Here is a 21,976-nt window from a genome sequence, read left to right on the forward strand (position 1 = left end):
GCAAAAAAGTGTTTTTTTGCCATTTTTGACTCATTGTATCTTAAGAGCTATGCATCCTTTTGGGTCCATAATGTGAATAATGAGAAACATTTCTATGGAGTACACATTGATAAATCCATAGCGTAGTTGGATTGCATTGATTATGAGTTATTACTGCTTAAAATATGAGTTATTTTGCGCAATAGAATTTTTCAGCTACTTTAACATGCAATGGTGGCAGAATGATGATAAGAGTGGCAGTCTGAGGAGCTTAGCTGGATTCAGCACCAAAAGTTCTCCTAGTGTGTGAAGTTTCATTGCTCTAGAGTCATTGGAACTGGCTTGGGAATGGATTGAAATCGCCCCTTTAATCACATGCCAACCGCCTAGATTAAGACCTGTAGGCTGTAATCACATGACAACCCCCTAGATTAAGACCTGTAGGCTGTAATCACATGACAACCCCCTAGATTAAGACCTGTATCTTGTGAACCAAAGCACTTTGAAGCCTAATATTCTGGCTATCTTAGTTTAGGGTCACGGTCTATCTTTGTGCAAAGTTTCATTGAAATCTGAGATGGCTGACCGGGAGCGTTGGTTGAACTGACACGGAGGGACCCTGTTGGCCTACGTGACCAGGGCCAATTTTTAAAACCTGACATGTTTCACTTTATGTGGTAATAACTTTGAAATACCATTACTTATAAGTGATTCTGAAGTAGATTTTGGTGGCATAATTTAGTTTATATCAGTGGTATTTTGTCTGGTACGATTAACATTTACCATATGTCCGCGTTATGTCCGCGTTACTTTACAACTTTCCTATTTATGAGATGAGCTGCCTGACTTCAGAGAGGGGGAGGGCACAACCGTGCTTTGTTTGCTGCGACTGGCTGCCACAGTCATCATATGCCAGGAGGAACCATGCCAGTTGGTCCACTGGCAAAACTCTGTGATCTGAGCGATCATTAGACTCTCAGATCTAAATAGAGAACACAGTAACCAAGTGGCACAAAAAATGGGATACTTGTTATTTTCTGTCCTAAATTCTACCATATGCATTATGGAAATGAGGGCTTCCACCCATATCAACCAAGAAGGGGAGTAGATGATTTCCATAACTTGCGATAATCTGCCACGCGGCAAGGATAGAGTAGAAGGTTTTTCTTAATTTTAGACACAGGGCCGGGAAACGTAGATAGCAAGGCCAACTCAGGAGCCATAACACATAGCAAAATAAACATATGTCCTTCCATAAGGGGGCGTTTCCACCAAATATAGAGCATTGTGCCTGAAGAAGGCCTCCAGCAGAGGTTGAAACCTAAGGGTGTTTTGATACACACCGGAATATTGTGCAAGACACTGCAGAATAATCCACTGTCAAAATGTGTATTTTGCAACAGAATTGCCAAAAGAACTGAGTCAATTTCAAATCGGCATCAAAATCATATGGGATTTACAGGACCAGTTACAAAAGAACGATTAGAAAATTCCTAAATATTGTGATTTCATGCTAATCTAAAATATTTGATAATCTGGAAAGGATCTGGTCTCTGTGATGTCGCTAAAATGAATTTCCCCATCTACAGTGAGATTCAGTCCCATTTGGGAACAGGCACAGTAAATACACGGCACATATACGGGGGGGGGCAGTCATGTTACCGTCGGGATTCCCTGCTATGGCAGAGCTGCAGGGTCATACTAGACCCTAGCCTGCTTTCCCAGTGACTAATATCACTGCAGGGGATGTTTTCCTCTGTAACTGGTGCCAGGATTACAGAATTCTTACTGAAGTATTAATATACCTGCCAGATTTGTGCTTTCATTTGCAACATCCAATTTTGGAATAAGAGCTGAAGTGTGACTGGCTGCCACATGCAACGATACAGTAAGACCCAAAGCTTAAATACCTGTTTAGCTGCGTGCTGAATTCTTTCTCGTCCGTCCAACCTTCATCTTTCTGATCACTCCATGACAACCTGGTGGCATCCAGAAGACCAATTCTTGCATTTGGCCACAGGAACAAAAAATTTGGCTCATATGATCTCCCGCACTGTAAAAAAAGTTGAAAAATCAAAAAGTTTTATCAAACTGCATACAGCGAGCAGTTCTGGGATTGTTTAAAGGGCTTTGCTGGGACAAAACTATTGATGACCAATCCTCAGGATAGGTCATTAATAGTTGATCAGTATGGGTAAACCACTAGGAATCACCACTGATCAGCTAACTGAAGTGACAGCGGCATTTAGGTGTGCTCCACTGTCACTGCAGTCCATACCAGGCATTGCGCCATACATCGTAAGATGGCTGTGCCTAGTATTGCAGCTCAGTTCCAATCACTCACAGGCCATGTAACTAATGAATGGAACATCACAGGCCTGAGAAGGCGGCCCAGCACTCATTCAATCAACTGATGAGAGGAGCTCCTGAGTAGCGGACCCTGACGATCAACTATTGATGACCTACGGTGAGGATAGAACATCAATAGTAAAAGTCGAAGAAAAACTCTAACTTGAGCAGCCACAGCAAATGATGGCAAGTTACTTGGTGAAGACATTTTAAAAGGGATGTCAAGGATAAAAAATAAATAATCGGTCGGCTTTTTAGCAGAAACAGCACTACTACTGACTATGGGCTTTGGCCAGTACTGCAGCTCAGACTCAGTCACTGAAAGAGTCTGAGCAGTAATACCAGATCGCTCATAGACAAGACTGGCACCGTTTCTAGGATCAAAAAAGGAGACTCTTTTTCCTAATCTTGGAAACCCTTTTAAAAGAAACACTAAACCTAGAAAGAAATGAGAAAAATCATGTTTTGGGCAGCTGCTAATAAGGGAACGCAATTTAGTTTGAGGGAAAGGCTTAGACCCCATTTACACTGACAGATGATCGCTCAAACGATAGTTTGAGTGAGAGTTTTGAGCGATCATCTTTGCATAGTCTATAGTAGCTAAGTAGCTACTTAAGAGCCATACAGGCGGAGCGGGACACCTCCACTAACGTTTGGCGAAGAATACAGCTGTTCCGCATAAGCTGTGAACTACCAGCGGGACAGAATCGCCGGGAAAGAATCTTATCGGCGCTGCCGACTGTGATAACAGCCTGCACCGCTGACAACAGTTCATCGCTCAAATCACGAAAACTAGAACTGAGCGATGAACGACTCGTACACGAAAACTGCGCGATGTCCGTGCATTTGGACACAACGGTTATCGCTCAAAAGACAGCTTTGAGGGGTGCAGCTGACCATTCAATAAAATAATACATCCCTCGGCTCCCTGTCACCTCACCAAACAGCACCATAACAGTTTATGTTCCCATCCGGTGGTGACAGAGTTCATTTAAATGTAAAGATAGAAATAATGCCCTGTAGTTTTTCATACCATGGCAAATCTCTCTCCACCAAGGGAACCCCCAATCACAACCGTAATTTTGGGAACCGTGGCACAAGCTACAGCAGCGATCATGGAGGCCTGAGCTTTTAATCTGTTTGTAAGCTGTTCTGCCTGTAAAACAAAAGGGTTATAGATTTAATAGGGAAATGTTCTGAGGAATATAAAGAGTGGGTTTTTACCACATGTCCAACTAAGACCTCACCTTTGACACACTTGGAGGTAAGAGACTCTGAGAAGTTGTGTTCTGGAGAAACAGTAGAGGAATATTGCGCTGGTTGCAGAGCTGTACAAAATGGCTTCCTTTCAGAGAGGCATCATGGGTCAGGTCTCCATTACTAGCCACAATTCCTACCAAGTTACTGAAAGTGAAAACAAACTGTGCAGAACCCATATATTGCAAACCTGAAAACAATAAGGTATTAACAAAAGAAATATTGCATCCAGCCCCTACGTACAAGAATAGAACCACTATAACACTGCCCCCTACGTACAAGAATAGAACCACTATAATACTGCCCCCTACGTACAAGAATAGAACCACTATAATACTGCCCCCTATGTACAAGAATAGAACTACTATAATACTGCCCCCTACGTACAAGAATAGAACTACTATAATACTGCCCCCTACGTACAAGAATAGAACCACTATAACACTGCCCCCTACGTACAAGAATATAACTACTATAATACTGCTCCTATATACAAGAATAGAACCACTATAATACTGCCCCCTATGTACAAGAATAGAACCACTATAATACTGCCCCCTATGTACAAGAATATAACTACTATAATACTGCCCCCTATGTACAAGAATAGAACCACTATAATACTGCCCCCTATGTACAAGAATATAACTACTATAATACTGCCCACTATGTACAAGAATAGAACCACTATAATACTGCCCCCTATGTACAAGAATATAACTACTATAATACTGCTCCTATATACAAGAATAGAACCACTATAATACTGCCCCCTATGTACAAGAATAGAACCACTATAATACTGCCCCCTATGTACAAGAATAGGACCACTATAATACTGCCCCCTATGTACAAGAATATAACTACTATAATACTGCCCCTTATGTACAAGAATATAACTACTATAATACTGCCCCCTACGTACAAGAATAGAACTACTATAATACTGCCTCCTATGTACAAGAATATAACTACTATAATACTGCTCCTATGTACAAGAATATAACTACTATAATACTGCTCCTATGTACAAGAATATAACTACTGAAATACTGCCTCCTATGTACATGAATATAACTACTATAATACTGCCTCTTATGTACAAGAATATAACTACTATAATACTGCCCCCTATGTACAAGAATATAACTACTATAATACTGCCCCCTATGTACAAGAATATAACTACTATAATACTGCCCCCTATGTACAAGAATAGAACCACTATAACACTGCCCCCTACGTACAAGAATAGAACCACTATAATACTGCCCCCTACGTACAAGAATAGAACCACTATAATACTGCCCCCTATGTACAAGAATAGAACTACTATAATACTGCCCCCTACGTACAAGAATATAACTACTATAATACTGCCTCCTATGTACAAGAATATAACTACTATAATACTGCCTCCTATGTACAAGAATATAACTACTATAATACTGCCCCCTATGGACAAGAATATAACTACTATAATACTGCCCCCTATGTACAAGAATATAACTACTATAATACTGCCCCCTATGTACAAGAATATAACCATATAATTCCATAGTCAGCTTTGAATTCTAGGAACCTGCTGCCATCTACCAGTCGGCTGAGAATCTGCAGGCAAAATATCAATGGATAACAAGTGGGTTATGCAGCCATGTAAATGGTCACTAGTAAATACAGCATACAACTTCCTCCATCATGGCAATCTGCGGCGGAGGGCAAAAAGTGTTCAAATGCACAGTAACCGTTCAGTTTCCACATGAGCCAATGACTGAACGACCAATGAGAATAGCGCACTTGTTCAGTTTCGGCCGGCATATAAATCAACACTGGCTTCTCGTTGCGTTTTCTGACTGTTCAGTATTTCACATAAGAGTATGAAACACCGAGCGAGAAGCTCACAATTCCCGATGATGATCTGCCCGTCTGGACAGGCTGCATGAACGCAAACAAGTTGGTGATGATGTCATTACACCAAAGGGGTTTCCTTTCTCTTAAACAACTAGTGACCCATCAATAGAATGGGTTATCAACAGCAGTTCAGCAAGCGTCTGCCAACCAGGACCCCAGACGATCAGTTTTTAACCTAGCCAGTTGTCACCCTGTATGGTGCAAGAAGCAAACAGCGCTATACACTGTGCAGTGGCCCGGCGTGGTAGTGCAGACATAGCTCCCTAGTCAGTTATCATAATGCTGACAGGTAAACCCCCTAACAGACCAGATCCCATAATGTACTGCAAGGTCATAAAAACATTAATTTTTTTAACCTGCAGTACAGACAACTCACAAGTGGAGTTTGCATGTGAATGGAGTATATATGACATCATTACTCAGTACTATATGTAGATTTATCCTGTAACTGTTTAACCCTTTACTTTCTCAGTCGCCTTATAGGGGGGCACAGGAACCATGAGCGTCCATCCCGAGCCAGCACTTAATCCCAAGGCTAGCCCCCACACTTGTGGTTATGTTCCCCAATGAAGGTTACAAAAAAGAGATTTTACAGTAAACACAAAAAAAATCATCTTTTTAGGGCCCATGACCCCAGGGTTATCCATCTTATTACTCACCAGTTTAACATCCAGAGTGTGCCTGTAATCTCGAGGCGCCAGTCCCACTAACTCTTCAGTGTTGTATAGAGGATCCTCAAACTGTGCTGCGCCCTCCGGTTCTGGGTCAAAATTTAAGGTGGAAATAAATCATATGGACGCGGCTGTACGCTTCAGGCTCGGTGGGCGCAAAATGATCAACACAACCGCTGACTCTGGGCAGAGATGGGAGACGCAATACTTAAGACATGGGAACTAATGGCCATCGGTATTCCAACATCACCCTCTTCTGTTTATAGGGTTATAGAGCAGCCACACTCACAGTCGCCATTTATATTAGTGAGCCATGCATCAGAAAGATAGCAACATTCACTATGAAGGGAGTCGCACAAAGTATAAAGCGTTTTTACCTGGAATGCATCCTTGCTCCCCCCAGGTCTTCTGCAGTGACATCTTCTCCAGTAGCAGCTTTAAGTAGTGGGGGTCCAGCTAAGAATATAGTCCCAATCCGGTCTACGATAATTGCCTCTTCTGTCATTGTTGGGATGTAAGCGCCCCCTGCTGTACAGGAGCCACACACCACAGCCACCTGCAGCACATCCCACATCATAGGAGAATGGTATAAAGAAAGACCAGTTATATAGAGATTTAGATGCACGCGATTTAGTGATTATATAGAATTTGAAAGGGATTGGTGGTCCCTGATCTCCCCTAATGTTAGGGACATTATGAGGATCTGTACATGATGTGCTGCTCGTACCTGAGGGATCTTTAGAGCGGACATTATAGCTTCATTATAGAAGGTCTTCCCACCGTGCTTCTTGTCGGGGAACAGCTGAGCCTGAGGACGGAAGACAGCAAGTATATATTTTATTAGTTATACACACCTTAAGGCGTTAACATATGTTAATCATTAGAAAAAAATGGATTATACCTACCTGATAATCAGGTTTCCAGTAGTCTCCACGACAGCACCAATTGAGATTGCCTCCTCCTGATAGGACAGGAACAAACTGAGAGGTTAAAAGCTCCCCCCCTTCCCCACTTTCCTCAGTGGATTCTAACGAATTGCCGGGGTAGGAGCTCAACTTAAATTTTTTTTTTTTTGTTAAATAAAATTATATATTATATATATATATATATATATATATATATATATATATATACTAGCGTACCCGTCGCGCGTTGCTGCGAAGACAGACATACATACATACTTCGTTTTTATATATCTAGATGACGGCAGCAGCGACCACTGAGGTTTTTTAGGCCGCTGCTTCCCCCTTGCAGGCTGAATAAAATAGCCGTTGGGTGGAACATCCAATTTATCCGGCTGCTGTGGCTTCTTGGGAAGATAGCCTAGTACATGTTTGCCCACTTCCAACTCCAATGGAGACTGACTGTAAATGGCTGGCGTGCTCTAGTATTTATGGTTTCAAGGTCTATCTATCTATCTATCTATCTATCTATCTATCAGGGTTATTGCATACAGTCTATCTATCTATCTATCTGGGTTATTGCATACAGTCTATCTATTTATCTATGACATCAGGAAATGAGAGAATTAGATTTTGTAGGCCGCTGCTTCCCCCTTGCGGGCTGAATAACTTGTGCGCTTCCAACTCCAATGGAGACTGACTGTAAATGGCTGGCGTGCTCTAGTATTTATGGTTCCAAGCTGTACGTGTCATTGCATACAGTCTGTCTATCTATCTATCTATCTATCAGGGTTATTGCATACAGTCTATCTATCTATCTATCTATCTATCTATGACATCAGGAAATGAGAGAATTAGATTCCGTACGTAAAATTTGAACGCTAATTCTTTGGCGCTTTGAATTGAATAATCAAGTTGGGACCCATTAGCTTTTCCCATTTATGACATAATCAATGCTCATGCCAAATTTCAAGTTTCTATGACATTGGGAAGTGAGAGAATTAAATTCCGTACATAAAATTTGGACGCTAATTCTTTTGCGCTTAGAATTGAATAATCGAGTTGGGATGAGACATAAGGCCTTGCCCATAAGCATTCCCCAACCTCCAAGAACTGAACCTACCTACCTGAATGAGATTTTGTAGGCCGCTGCTTCCCCCTTGCAGGCTGAATAAAATAGCCGTTGGATGGAACATACAATTTATCCGGCTGCTGTGGCTTCTTAGGAAGATATCCTAGTACTTGTTTACCCACTTCCAACTCCAATGGTAATTGGCTGGCGTGCTCTAGTGGTTCCAAGCTGTACGTGTCATAATAGAGCCTTAATGGCATCACAATGCAGCTTTATAGAACATGTTGGGGCATGTTCAAGGGCGTCCGATGTTGATGACATCAGTGATGACATCACAATAGCAGGTGGCTTACTTATTCGATCTACGTGGGGGGGGGTCGTAAGTTTCGACGACGCGCGCGCACGCGCGCCATTTATCGTAGGATAGTTGTACTATGCCTATAATCTTCCCAGGAGTGTACTCAACAACTTCCCAAAGTTTCATGGCGATCGGATGAATGGTGTAGTAGCGCATAAAGGACAAACAGACAGACACGCAGACAGACAGACACGCACGCACGCAGACAGACATACATTCAATTTTATATATATAGATGTTTCTTTATATTATATAGTTTCTTTTCTATCAATTTAGGGAGGGAAGGTACGGGTGCTGTCGTGGAGACCTGATTATCAGGTAGGTATAATCCATTTTTTCCCCCAGTCGTCTCCACGACAGCACCAATTGAGACGTACCAACTAAAGTTTCCCTAGGGTGGGATTGCTGCCGAGAGGACTTTGCGGCCGAAGGCCCTGTCCTCGTCCTGCTGCACTTTTACCCTATAGTGTTTAACAAACATGTGGGGTTTCTTCCAGGCTGCGGCTTTGCATATCTGCTCGACCGAAGCGGAGCTATGTTCGGCCCATGAGGATGCTACTGCCCTTGTAGAATGGGCTTTAAGAGCTAAGGGGATTTCCTTCCCGAGGGCCTTATAGGACTCTGATGGCCAGGTGGATCCACCTGGCTATGGAGCTTTTTGCGGTTTTGCTCCCTTTATTTGGGCCACTGAACTGGATGAACAGGTTGTCGTGCCGCTTCCAGTGGCTTATCGCCTCTATGTAGCCTAGGACTGCTCTCCTAACGTCCAGGCAGTTGAGTGTTTTTTTCTTCCTCGTTTTTAGGTTTACTAAAATTTGAGGGGATTATTATGTCCTGGGACCTATGAAAATGTGATCCTACTTTTGGCATAAACACCGGGTCCGTTTTAAGTACTAATTCGGTGGCCGAGATTTTCAGGAACGGGTGGCGAATGGACAAAGCCTACAGCTCGCTAGCCCGTCTTGCGGAGGTGATGGCTACTAAGAAAATGGTCTTAATAGTAAGCATTTTTATGGGTAGTGCTTCGATCGGCTCGAATGGTACCGTTGTCATGGCCCCTAGGGCCCAGTTAAGGTTCCAGTCTGGAAAAAGATTTATGGGCCCAGGCCGTAATCTAGTTGCTGCTGCTAGGAACCTGTTGACCCATCTGTTGTCTGAGAACTTTGTGTCACATCTGGCGCTAAGGGCTGTGACCTGGAACTTCAGGGTGCTTGGAGAGAGGCCCGTCTCTAGGCCCCTCTGCAAGAACTCCAAGATTAGAGGGATGTCCGGGATAGAATCCCCGCGATCCCTTCCCTGTCTCCATGAGGAGACCCTTCTCCAACTTTCTGGTAGATAAGGTGGGTAGTCTTTTTTCTGCTGGACATTAATGTTTCTACTCCTCTCTCTGAGAATCCCTTCTCTTTTGGTGAGGATACCTCAAGAGCCATGCTGTTAAGTGGAGCCTGTCTAGGCTCAGATGGCTCAGTGGGCCCTGCGATAGAAGACCTGTCCAGGTAGGGAAGATGACTGGGTCCTGGACGCTCAGTTGCTACAAGACCGAACCAGCTTCTTTTGGCCCAGAAGGGGGTCACCAGGATTAGTGTGCATACCTGGGTTCTGAAATATTGTAAGACTCTGGGGATTAACGGTATAGGGGGGAAGGCGTACACCAGCCCTTCTCCCCAGTCTTGGCCTAGGGCGTCTACTGCTGTCGGACGATCTCCTGGCCGGAGGGAGAAGAAATTGCTTACTTTGGCATTTTTCCCTGGTTGCGAACAGGTCCAATTGTGGGGTCCCCCACTGATTGATCAGGATTCTGAATGCTTTCAGGGAGAGAGACCGTTCTCCTGGGTCTATTTGCCTCCTGCTGAGAAAGGCCGCTTTTGGTTTAGCGTCCCCTTCAAGTGGGTTGCTGTGATCGCCCTGTGATTTGAGGACTGTTCTTTTGTTCTTTGAGGTCATGGGCCCTGAAAGAACTGGTTCCCCACGTGCGCTCCCCATCCCCAGGCGCTTGCATCCGTTGTGATGCGAGTGGCTGGGTTTTGTAGCCAATGAACCCCTCTCCGCGGGTTCTCTGGGGATGCCCACCAACGCAGGCATGTTTTCGCCGCGCTTGGAATGTACATTCTTGTCCCTAGAGAGGACCGCTTTTTGTCCCACGTGGATAGGACTGAGGCTTGCAGGGCTCTGGTGTGAGCCTGGGCCCATGCCACTCCTGGAATGTCTGGAATCAAGCTTCCCAGGAGAGACCTGGCTTCCCGAATTGTGCATAATGGTCTCCGTAAAAAGGTTTTGACTAGCAGTCGGATTTTTTGCATTCTCTCCTCGGTTAGGCAGGAGCATTGCGATTCTGAGTCGAGCGTTATACCCAGAAACGTTTTCTGTTTGTCGGGATCTAGGCTGGGTTTTTCTCAGTTTATGATCCGTCCCAAGGATTGGGGAAGTTCTAACACTATCCTCAGGCTCTGGACTCTGCTATTATTTGGACCGACTTCTTCCTCAGGTAGGCGGCTACCTCCGCCATAATTTTGGTGAAGATTCTGGGTGCTGAGGAGATCCCGAAGGGCAGGCGTCTGCATTGATGGTGCTCTATTCCTTTGCCCATATCCACTGCGAGCCTTAGGTATTTCCGGGACCCCTCGTGGATCGGTACGTGGAAATAAGCATCCTTTAAATCGATGGATGCCCTGTAGGCTCCTTTGGGAATCAACCTTATCGTTGAGGAGATGGACCCCATCTTGAATTTTCTGTATCTGATGCAGGTGTTCAGAGGTTTCAGGTTCACTATCATCCGCTGTTTCCCACAGGGTTTCCCTGCTAGGAAGAGCCTGGAATAATGGCCCTGGGTCTCCTCGTTTTGCGGTACGGGGGATATTGCATTTAGTTGTTGCAGGTCCCCAACGGTTTGCCTTAGTAGGTGTAACTGTTTGGAGCCTCCCGTGATAATGAATTTTCTTCTGGGGAGGGACACCAGTTCTATCCGGTATTCCTGCTGTAAGATCTTTGGGATCCATGGGCCTTCGGAAATCGTGGCCCCTTGATCCACAAAGCCCTCCAGCCTTGCCCCTACGGGGATGGCGTCAGGGTCTCTGATTTGGCTCCCCCTGGTGGGGGTAAAAGAGGATATTCCTTCCTCTGCCCCCCTTGGGGTAACTCCAGCGGCCTGTCTTGCCCCTGCCTCGGTAGGTCTCTGGCTGTTGCCTTGGGGCCCGGAAGAAGGTCTTCCCTCTCTGTGGCTTTTCTTCCGGGGTTTTTGGGGTGCATAGCTTATTTTTGACCACGATTTCAGCCATAACACTCTTCTGGCTGAGTTAGACCGGGCTGTAGCTGTCGCCGAGAGTTTGACAGTTTCGGCCGCGGCGTCCGCTAGGAAATTTGTTGCCATACGCAGGATCGGAAGGGAATTTAGGATCTGTTCCCTCGGCGTCTTATTGGTTAGGTGTAGCTGTAGCTGTTCTAGCCGTACCCCCAGAGTTCGCGCCACACAAGTGGCTGCGATCCCTGGCCTAAGTCTGTTTGCCGCTGCCTCCCATGATTTCTTTAGGAGGCCCTCAGCTTTGCGATCCATGGGATCTTTTAACTGTGCGGCGTCCTCCACTCTTTTTGGATTATTTTGGTGATATTCTTGTGGGCAGGGAAGGTATGCTTGCGCCTCTCCCCTAGTCCCCCAAATATCTCATCTTGTAGGGTACGTGGTTCTCTGGGCTCTTCCATTTTTAGTGTAGCCCTGACTGACTTAATCAATTCCATTAAGTCGTCCTGATGGAATAAGTATTTTTTGTAGTCCTCCTAATCTGAGGACTCCTCGGCCGCCTGTTCCTCTTGCTCCGACCGATGGAACTCTCTGAGTCGGAAGGCTCGTCAGGAACATACGCCTTTTTCTGGCGTTTCGCTGGCGGCGCCAGCTGTGACGTTAGGGCTGATCTACCTCTTCTTTCACCAGCTTCCTAACGTCCTCCTGATTCCTCTTTAACTAGCCTAGCTACGCATGCCTTGCATAGAGGCCTCTGGTACGTAGCTGGCAGTTTTATCCCGCAATCCGCGCATTTTCTGAGTTTTGTTCTGGGGGGTGATGTCTTTTTATATCCCCCTGACAAATAAAGCATTTTCTTGTGGGTAAATATGCAATTTTCCATACACAATACACTGGATATTTGCATTGTATTTTTGCGGGTACATATGCAATTTTCCATACACAATACACTGGATATTTGCATTGTATTTTTTGCGGGTAAATATGCAATTTTCCATACACAATACACTGGATAATTGCATTGTATTTTTTGCCGCACTGGCTACTTACGGCCGCTGAGGCTGAGGTTTCAGCTGTCTCTGGGGCTGGAGCACTCATTACTATACCAGTGCTGCAGACACCCTGCGACCTGTAGTGCTGGTTTGTTCTGGCTTCTCTCAGGTTCCTATTTTTTTTTTTTTTTAATTTTTGCGCTCCTGCGCTAAGCCCCGCCCCCTCCGCTCCTGATGCAGATGCGATGACGTCATCGCGCTGGACACGTGACGCGGCGCCCCGCCCCCCGCCGGAGGGCTTCCTGGAGCGCCGCGCTGTAACTTCTGCAGGGAGGACGAGGGGGACTGAGGCTCCCGCTTTGTACCCCCCATGGGCCGCCGCGGGAGGAACCTGGCCCGGGGGTTACCACCCCATGTGGCGTCCCGGGAGTCGTCTGGCTGGGAAGGGAGGACAGGGTGAGCCACTGCCTTCCGATCCGCCTGTAAGTAATCCTGGCTGGCTTCTCCACCAGCTCCTCTCAGAGATCCTGCCTCCTGGCAGGACAGGAAGACACTGAGGAAAGTGGGGAAGGGGGGGAGCTTTTAACCTCTCAGTTTGTTCCTGTCCTATCAGGAGGAGGCAATCTCAATTGGTGCTGTCGTGGAGACGACTGGGGGAAATAAGCCTATCATGAGTTCTTATAACTTTAAGGACATGTATCTCTATTGCTACGTCATTGGGAGTATATATGTGCCATGATGCTCTTAATAAATCAGAAGTGTACTGGTTTTGATACAAGCATTGCGTCAGTCTCAGTTACAATGACCAATTTGGAACAGGCAGTGAAGTTAGAGGGATCAGAGTGTTCCCATAACAACCCCTTTAACCCCTTGAGTGGCGGGTTTCCTACCACCCTGTCGTGCCCACCAGGGCAGGTTTTTTAAAATGGTCTAATCATTGAATTTCAACTAATTTTGCAGTTGCGTCTCAAGAGCCATAACTTTTTCATTTTTCCATTCACACAGCCATATGAGGGCTTGTTTTTTGCGGGACAAGTTGTGATTTTTTAAACAGAGGGGAGGAAAAAAAGAAATGGGGAAAAAAGAAAAAAAGGGGCCATGTCATTAAGGGGTTAAATAATGCATTAACTTCCTTCTCTGGGTCATTACGACGCATGGATACCACATGTGTGATTGTATTTTTGATTTATTTACAAAGTAAAGGGAGACAAGTGTTTTTATCATTTTTTTTATAATTTTTTAACTTTTTTATTTTTTTTTGTCCCTTTAGGGGACTTCCACAGGGACCCATCAGGACCCCTGATCACATTCCGGGGGTCCGATGGTGACAGCCCTTTACATGCTGCAGTCACAGACTGCAGCATGTAAAGGGTTAACAGCAGAGATCGGAGGTTTTTTCTGATCTCTGCTGTAAGAGCTAGTACCTAGCTGTCCTCTGACAGCCAAACACCAAGCTCTCCCTGCCACAGAAACCATCGGCTTGCTTCTGACCTGTAAACAAAGCAGGAGATTGCCGACATATCGGCAATATCTTCTGCTGGTTTTTCAAAGCCCTTGCTTTGTTCTCTGTGGGTCTGTGCAGGCAGAGCACACTGTCACAGCTTGTGGCATTGTGCTCTGCAGCTCCCATAGTGATACATAGCCCGGAAGATTTCCGGGCTATGTTGCTATGAGCAGTGGAGCTCGTCCCGGAAATTTTCCGGGCGTGCCACTCAAGGGGTTAAAACTTACTTACATAAAACTATAATATGCTTTTAAGACTACAGATCCGTATGACCTCCGCTGATGATCTGCTATGGATTAGGAGGCAGTGCCAGACTAGTGGAAAAGATGGATTGGCGTATTATACTCTATATCAGCCTCGCTCACCTGGATGTTCTTCTATAACTACAGGGAAATGATGAGGCGGGATGTGATACCTGAAGAGGAAGAAAGGCGCCTCCGCTATCCACCAAGTACACCGTGGGCAGGTGGTTCTGTATGGCAATCTCCTGAGCTCGCAGCTGCTTCTTTACCGATATGGGATAAGCGGTTCCCCCTTTTACGGTGGTGTCATTTGCTATAAACATGCACCAAATCCCACAAATCTTCCCAATACCTTAAAGACACAGAGAACATAATAAAGACACAACTTACCTAACGTGCAAATTTGGATAATTCTCTGCAACAGAGATCTAATTTTTATTACAAACTAGCGTACCCGTCGCGCGTTGCTGCGAAGACAGACATACATACATACTTCGTTTTTATATATCTAGATGACGGCAGCAGCGACCACTGAGGTTTTTTAGGCCGCTGCTTCCCCCTTGCAGGCTGAATAAAATAGCCGTTGGGTGGAACATCCAATTTATCCGGCTGCTGTGGCTTCTTGGGAAGATAGCCTAGTACATGTTTGCCCACTTCCAACTCCAATGGAGACTGACTGTAAATGGCTGGCGTGCTCTAGTATTTATGGTTTCAAGGTCTATCTATCTATCTATCTATCAGGGTTATTGCATACAGTCTATCTATCTATCTATCTATCAGGGTTATTGCATACAGTCTATCTATTTATCTATGACATCAGGAAATGAGAGAATTAGATTTTGTAGGCCGCTGCTTCCCCCTTGCGGGCTGAATAACTTGTGCGCTTCCAACTCCAATGGAGACTGACTGTAAATGGCTGGCGTGCTCTAGTATTTATGGTTCCAAGCTGTACGTGTCATTGCATACAGTCTGTCTATCTATCTATCTATCTATCTATCAGGGTTATTGCATACAGTCTATCTATCTATCTATCTATCTATGACATCAGGAAATGAGAGAATTAGATTCCGTACGTAAAATTTGAACGCTAATTCTTTGGCGCTTTGAATTGAATAATCAAGTTGGGACCCATTAGCTTTTCCCATTTATGACATAATCAATGCTCATGCCAAATTTCAAGTTTCTATGACATTGGGAAGTGAGAGAATTAAATTCCGTACATAAAATTTGGACGCTAATTCTTTTGCGCTTAGAATTGAATAATCGAGTTGGGATGAGACATAAGGCCTTGCCCATAAGCATTCCCCAACCTCCAAGAACTGAACCTACCTACCTGAATGAGATTTTGTAGGCCGCTGCTTCCCCCTTGCGGGCTGAATAAAATAGCCGTTGGGTGGAACATACAATTTATCCGGCTGCTGTGGCTTCTTAGGAAGATATCCTAGTACTTGTTTACCCACTTCCAACTCCAATGGTAATTGGCTGGCGTGCTCTAGTGGTTCCAAGCTGTACGTGTCATAATAGAGCCTTAATGACATCACAATGCAGCTTTATAGAACATGTTGGGGCATGTTCAAGGGCGTCCGATGTTGATGACATCAGTGATGACATCACAATAGCAGGTGGCTTACTTATTCGATCTACGTGGGGGGTCGTAACTTTCGACGACGCTCGCGCGCGCGCCATTTATCGTAGGATAGTTGTACTATGCCTATAATCTTCCCAGGAGTGTACTCAACAACTTCCCAAAGTTTCATGGCGATCGGATGAATGGTGTAGTAGCGCATAAAGGACAAACAGACACGCAGACAGACATACATTCAATTTTATATATATAGATAACATGTCCCAGTCCCATATGTGGATCATGGGGGGGGGGGGGGGGTGCACTACCTGGACCACTGCAGTCAGTTGGTATCATAGGGTAACAGCGAGAGTGACATCATTCAGTATTGAAGGGGTAATAAAACATTACATGGTGCCCATCAGAATCACTGAACCGCATACATGAAAGGCAGACCTGAGGGCATTTTATAAACCTTGCTTATTTGTCATGGAAATCCATCAACTGCCGGTGATCACAAGGGGCGCTGATGAGATTATATATGGAGCCCCAACCATCCGGTTAACCAGTTAGATACTGGTACTGCTACTGACAGCAGCATCTGAGGGGGTAAAAGGCACAGATCAAAGTTATCTTGGACTATACAACTGCAACAATGTGTCAGCTGATATATAAAGCTCACACCCGCTGGCAAGAACATCAGTGTTGTAAATGTACAGCACATTGCGATAGCAGGCCCAATCTGTTATAGTAGAAACAGATTCTATTAGATGCCTTGTTTAAGGGGGCTTTCCAGGAAAATACTTTTGATAACCTATCTTGAAATTAGGTCATCACTAGTTGATCGGTTAGGGGCGGTTAGGGGCTGTCGCTCAGGACACCAGCTGATTGGGCACCAGTTGTCAGCGCTGCAATACATAGGGGTCAGAGCAGAAGCTGCCATTGAGTTTAATGAGAGCTAAGCCTGCAGTTACAAGCTGCAGCCACTACACAGGGATTGGAGCAGCAGCTTCTGCTCCGACCCTTTGTATCACAATGCTATCAGCAGGCGCCCGAACAACTGGGGTCCTGAGCAGCGGACCCGAGTCAATCAATAGAGTGAGATTAAAAGGTGCTGTCACGCACATGCACCACCGCTCCATTAATTTTCATGAGACTGCCAGATATAGGCAAGCACTTGAGCTTGACTATTTCCAGCAGTCCTACTGAAATGAATAGAGTGGAAGTGCACACATGCAACCACTGTTGTATTCATTCATGACTGGTAAGGGTACCAACAGTTGGACCCCCACCAATCAGCTAGTTTGGGGGTAACAGCTGATTAATTTTGTGGGACAACCCAATTCACAAAGAGATATCCAAAGGCCCAGGCTATATGCTAATCAATGCCTTCCAGCTGAGTGACAGAAGGAAAATGTGCAATTAAGTTTGAAAGCATCATAAATGTCTGAAAGATAAACATGTGATCCCTCTTGGCCAATCAGCACAGGAGAATGAACATACATGGCAGCCTGGGGGATGTTCACTGGGCGCAGCACTTCTTACATACACCACATTATACAGTTTCACCAAATTAAGGGAAAAAAATCCATCACATGACCATCAAATTAGAATACTCTAGAAATGCAAGAGTGATTGATGTGGATAGCTGGCGAGAACCCGTGCAGGAGCCGTAACAGCAGCCATATTGGTCCTTCTTTAACTTTCCTAGAAACAGACTTACACAGGAAACAAAGAAGACTTTTTATAAACTAAACAGAAGAGAACGATGGGAGAATTTCTGTGTACTGGGAGAAGTCATTGCACATTATTCATAGCCATAGACTCTCCTACCAGAAGTAACTGCACACCGGAGCAGAAATCACAAGCAGTATCTAAATCTATAGGTTAATTCTTGTTGTTGTTGCTTTTGTTCTAATGACATCAGATACTTTCCATAGCATACTGCTACTAACATCCGATACACTTCAGCTGGTATTTCCTTCCATTCATCCTGTAAACGTCTGGCGAGTTCTCTCTAATAACATGCATCAGCTCGCCTATAATGGTGCAAGTAACATCGTCATTGGACAGCCGAGCAATGGAAGAACGTCCTATGGGGTAACAAATCACGCTACTCCATCTTCACATCAGATGGACATACCTGGGTGTGGAGGAGCCTGATGAAGGCTTTTTGCCCGAGTGTGTTGTGCCAACAGCTACAGCGATCCTCGGGGCTTGGACAAACAAAGATGGGTGAACCACTTCTCTGTCTACCTGATAGACTAATGATGTATACTAATGCACAGTGTGTAAGACACTACAACTGCTTTGATTGACCAGTGCTGTCCATGTGAGCAGTGCAGGTCAGCCGGAGCGGTATGTAGGGTGTTAGACTACCAATGCGTACTAATGGACAGTGTGCATCAGGTAGTCAGAGAGGCAGTGCGGCCATCTTTGTTTCTTCAGTCTTGGAGGGTTGCTTTAAGTCTGCTAGAGGTTCCATTATAGTCTGGGGATGTTTTGCATTGCATGGTCTCGGTCCATTGGTTGTAGTGACAAGAACCACAAACATGGAGGTGACCCTGACATTGTAGACAATGTGCTGCTGACAATGTGGTAATACTCTGGGAATGGTCGGCCATACTTCCAACAAGACAACGCGCCTTGTCACAATTTCAACTCTGTTTTACGTTGATTTGAGGATATGGATGTTCCACGATTCGACTGGCCCGCAGAGTCTGACCCGAACCTACTAAACATCTGAAACATCGGGTCAGGAAATATGGACAGCATCTTCTTTGAGAGAACTCGTCAGATGTTTGCAGGATGAATGGAGGGAAATACCAGCTAACGTTAGTAGAAAATATGCCACGGAGAGTATCCAATGTCATTAGGGCCAAAGGAGCCCCACTAAGTATTAACATATGAAAATAAATACTACTTGTGATTCTTGCTCAGGTATCTACTTACTTTTGGTAAGAGAGTGTACTTGTTTCATCTATTAGGTTCTCACCAGAAAGGCACCCGGCCGCTGGGACATCACCATACGGCAGACCAAGTCCTGCAAATGGAGACAGTTCTAAGAAGGTCTCATCATCCAGAAGCCTCTTCAGTCTTTCCCGCACCAGCAGCTTTCTGTTCCTCTGTGTGTCGTAGAATCGCATTCTCACCTCCTCCCATTTTAACCTTTTCCAGTAATTCTGTGTATCTGGAGAAACAATCACAGTTAGAGACAGGCGGGTCTTAATCGTTGTATCATGGGAAGTTCTACAACTTTCTATTAGCATTTATGTTTAGATTCTTCACCATTTTGGAGATCTCAGCTTATCTGAGATATCTGATCGTGGGCAAGCTCAAGGACAACTAAAATGTCTGCTATGAAAATGTTTGGAGGGGTTAGCACCCCAAATCCTGGAGGTGGGTAATGGACAGCAACCCAATAAGGCGTTCACAGATCTGGGAAAGCTGGGTGATTGCAGGTCTTTACCTGACATGACGGTAAATTCTATTTTTTTCCCTCCATGGTTTTGCTATAGCATCGCTGAGACGTGCACATTATTATCCACGGTGACCCTTAAGGGACCTAATTATCGTTCCAATAATCACTTGAAACTGCGATTTTCGACAACAGTCATCAAATACACGCAGCCACCGACACAGCGGGAGATCGCTCAGTAGGCACTTTGGTTTAGCTCACTGGAACTAAGCGACTCACAAGCGACTTCTCGCTCAGTATAAACAGGCAGTTGTTCAACTATGAAAGACTGCCTGTTCACTGTGAATAGAGGTGGGCGGCCGGAAGAGGTCTTTGGCGCACTCCGGCTCCTTTCATTGAACAACTATCACGCCTGTGTGAACGTATAGCAGCGACAGTCGTCCCACATAAGGGTAACGTAGTATGCAAGGCTGAAACAGACATTTAAATGTCCATCCAGTTCGGTCTGTTTAGCCCCCCTTGTTGATCCAGAGGAAGGCACGAAAACGCCAATGAGGCACACGCCAATTTACCACATTCAGGGGTACCTTTACTCGCTGGGTTCAGCGGATTTGGAAGGTTTATTCTAGGGACAGATACTTCAGTTCTGTCGCATTAAAGGGACTCTTACTACTCTGAAGGTCTCATGCGCTAAGGAGCGTTTTCACCGCATATCACCAGGTATCGAACGTGCGTTGCACGGACGCGTGATGAATAGGGTCAATGAAAGACAATGGACTGTGGAGACTGCGTATCAATACACGAGAGGAGTAAATGGCGCATGCTCTATTTCTATTTATTGCCTTCGTATGCAGCGCGAGCCCCATACATTTGTATGGCCACCGTATTCTTTTGCAACGTTATTATGCGCAATATATCGCATACGGGCGGCGGTACATACACATCCGCACTATGAGACAGAGGGGGGAGATAAAAATGAAAAAAAATGTCACACTGCGCATGACCGCGTGCGTGAAATACGCTTGTCATGCGCAGTGCACTCGCTGCCATGCTCTCCACCAGCTCATGAGTCCAGTAAAAGACCACGTGACTCATGCGGCGTTTTACGCATACAGTTGGGTGAATCAGCCCTTACAATAGCTACAACGCGAATGAGATTGTCAAAATCTCGTTCTCATGTGGAGAAAATCTGTACAAAATCCGTGCGGGAATGGCTTTGCGGAATTTAAATTCGCAGCGTGTCAATAAGCTGCAGAGGATTCCACCTCTTCAAATGAGGGGAGTGAGCTGCACACCAAAAGAAAACAGATTTTGCACCGCGGATCCGCTGCAGAGATTCCATTGTACATTCAGTCCCATGTGGACATACGCCAAGGCCGGCTTCATCTAAGAATCTGCGCAATTGCACGCGCCTCGGCGCAATGTAGGCTTTTTTGCGTGTGTATCAATGTATATTCCTGTACTTCTTTTTCCCGCAGGGCATGTTTATTCACGCCCGGGACATTGATGCAACCCCCATTTGACTTCTACGGAGCAAATGGCGTCATGGGGGTGCAGTTTATTGCTGTCTGTAACGAACAAGAGCACAAAACATGTCATCACCCAGCTTTCCCAGAGTCCAGAACCACAGAGCAGCCAGCTGTAACCCCTTGGAGGCAGGAATTGGGGCACCCCCTGGAATGGCGCTCATCGCTGGGCACCCAGCTTTTCCATAATCGGATATCACTGAATCCAAGGAAGAAGGAGTTATGAGTGAGTTATAAGTTCCCCCATTGGGGGAGGGGGGGTTGCACCCCTGATTCACCTGTGTCTGCACCCCTCACTGCTCCTACTGTTGGCTTCATATACATGTCTATGGAGGGGCAGCACATCCCCCGGGAGGACAGGGAAGGCTGCAGCCTGACTACTGAGCAGGGAGCACTGGGGGCTGCAGAGGCCAGGCTGCCACCACTGCAGCCATGGCCAACGGCTGCACAACTGGGCAGAGTCTACAGTGAAGGTCAAGCACTCAGCCCCCGGCACACAGCTGCACATTCGCCACCACTACTTACTCGTCGGCAGATTCGACACAACAGGGAGTGATTTCATTGTTGTTGTAGTTCTCGCTGTGGCCACTAGAGGGAGCACTGAGCCGAGCACACTGGGAGACGTGAAATAGTAGTAATAAAGCGAAGCGCATGTTCTCGCAGCCAATCAGATCGCAGGTTGAATTTTTCTAAGACTGGTTGTGAGATGAAAGGAGCGTTCTGATTGGTTGCTATAGGCAACTGCTATAGCTGTGCTTCAAACTAGTTTATTGTGAGTCCCAATGGGCATGAAAGGGACGGAGCCGCTCTTATGTGACCGATGAACATCAGTACTTTAGTCCCAGAAAACCCCTTTAGGGTGTGTTCAAATGTTGCGCAAATGCTGCTATTAGGCCGCTCTCACATGAACGCGCCAAAGCGCTGTGATTTCAAACAGTGCTTTGCCGCTATTTTACTTTGGCTTTTGGCCGCAGCTCCCACAAATATAGAACAGGC

At 45.5% G+C, this 21,976-nt stretch overlaps 2 protein-coding genes across 4 annotated transcripts in view; both read right to left on the minus strand.

Annotated features, from left to right (window-relative positions):
- The window catches only part of LOC136621849 (uncharacterized), a 30,918-nt gene extending 24,337 nt beyond the window's left edge, over positions 1 to 6,581 (minus strand). For 2 of the 3 annotated variants that reach the window (XM_066597638.1, XM_066597640.1), the window contains exons 1-4: positions 6,156 to 6,284; positions 3,576 to 3,732; positions 3,362 to 3,484; positions 1,890 to 2,032 (exon numbers count right to left, since the gene is read on the minus strand). In XM_066597638.1, the coding sequence (XP_066453735.1) occupies positions 1,890 to 2,032; positions 3,362 to 3,484; positions 3,576 to 3,732; positions 6,156 to 6,166 (434 nt within the window). In that variant the 5' untranslated portion in view covers positions 6,167 to 6,284. Of the gene's footprint in view, positions 1 to 1,889; positions 2,033 to 3,361; positions 3,485 to 3,575; positions 3,733 to 6,155; positions 6,285 to 6,544 lie in introns of those variants that run through there. The other variant, XM_066597639.1, reaches the window with a different exon arrangement.
- Positions 1 to 21,542, minus strand: part of LOC136621848 (methylcrotonoyl-CoA carboxylase beta chain, mitochondrial-like) — a 73,052-nt gene extending 51,510 nt beyond the window's left edge. The window contains exons 1-2 of the mRNA XM_066597637.1: positions 21,506 to 21,542; positions 19,032 to 19,226 (exon numbers count right to left, since the gene is read on the minus strand). Of these exons, the coding sequence (XP_066453734.1) occupies positions 19,032 to 19,226; positions 21,506 to 21,542 (232 nt within the window). The remainder of the gene's footprint in view (positions 1 to 19,031; positions 19,227 to 21,505) is intronic.
- Between the last annotated feature and the right edge of the window lie 434 nt (positions 21,543 to 21,976).

Source organism: Eleutherodactylus coqui, chromosome 3, assembly GCF_035609145.1.
Source record: "Eleutherodactylus coqui strain aEleCoq1 chromosome 3, aEleCoq1.hap1, whole genome shotgun sequence".
Lineage (NCBI taxonomy): Eukaryota > Metazoa > Chordata > Amphibia > Anura > Eleutherodactylidae > Eleutherodactylus > Eleutherodactylus coqui.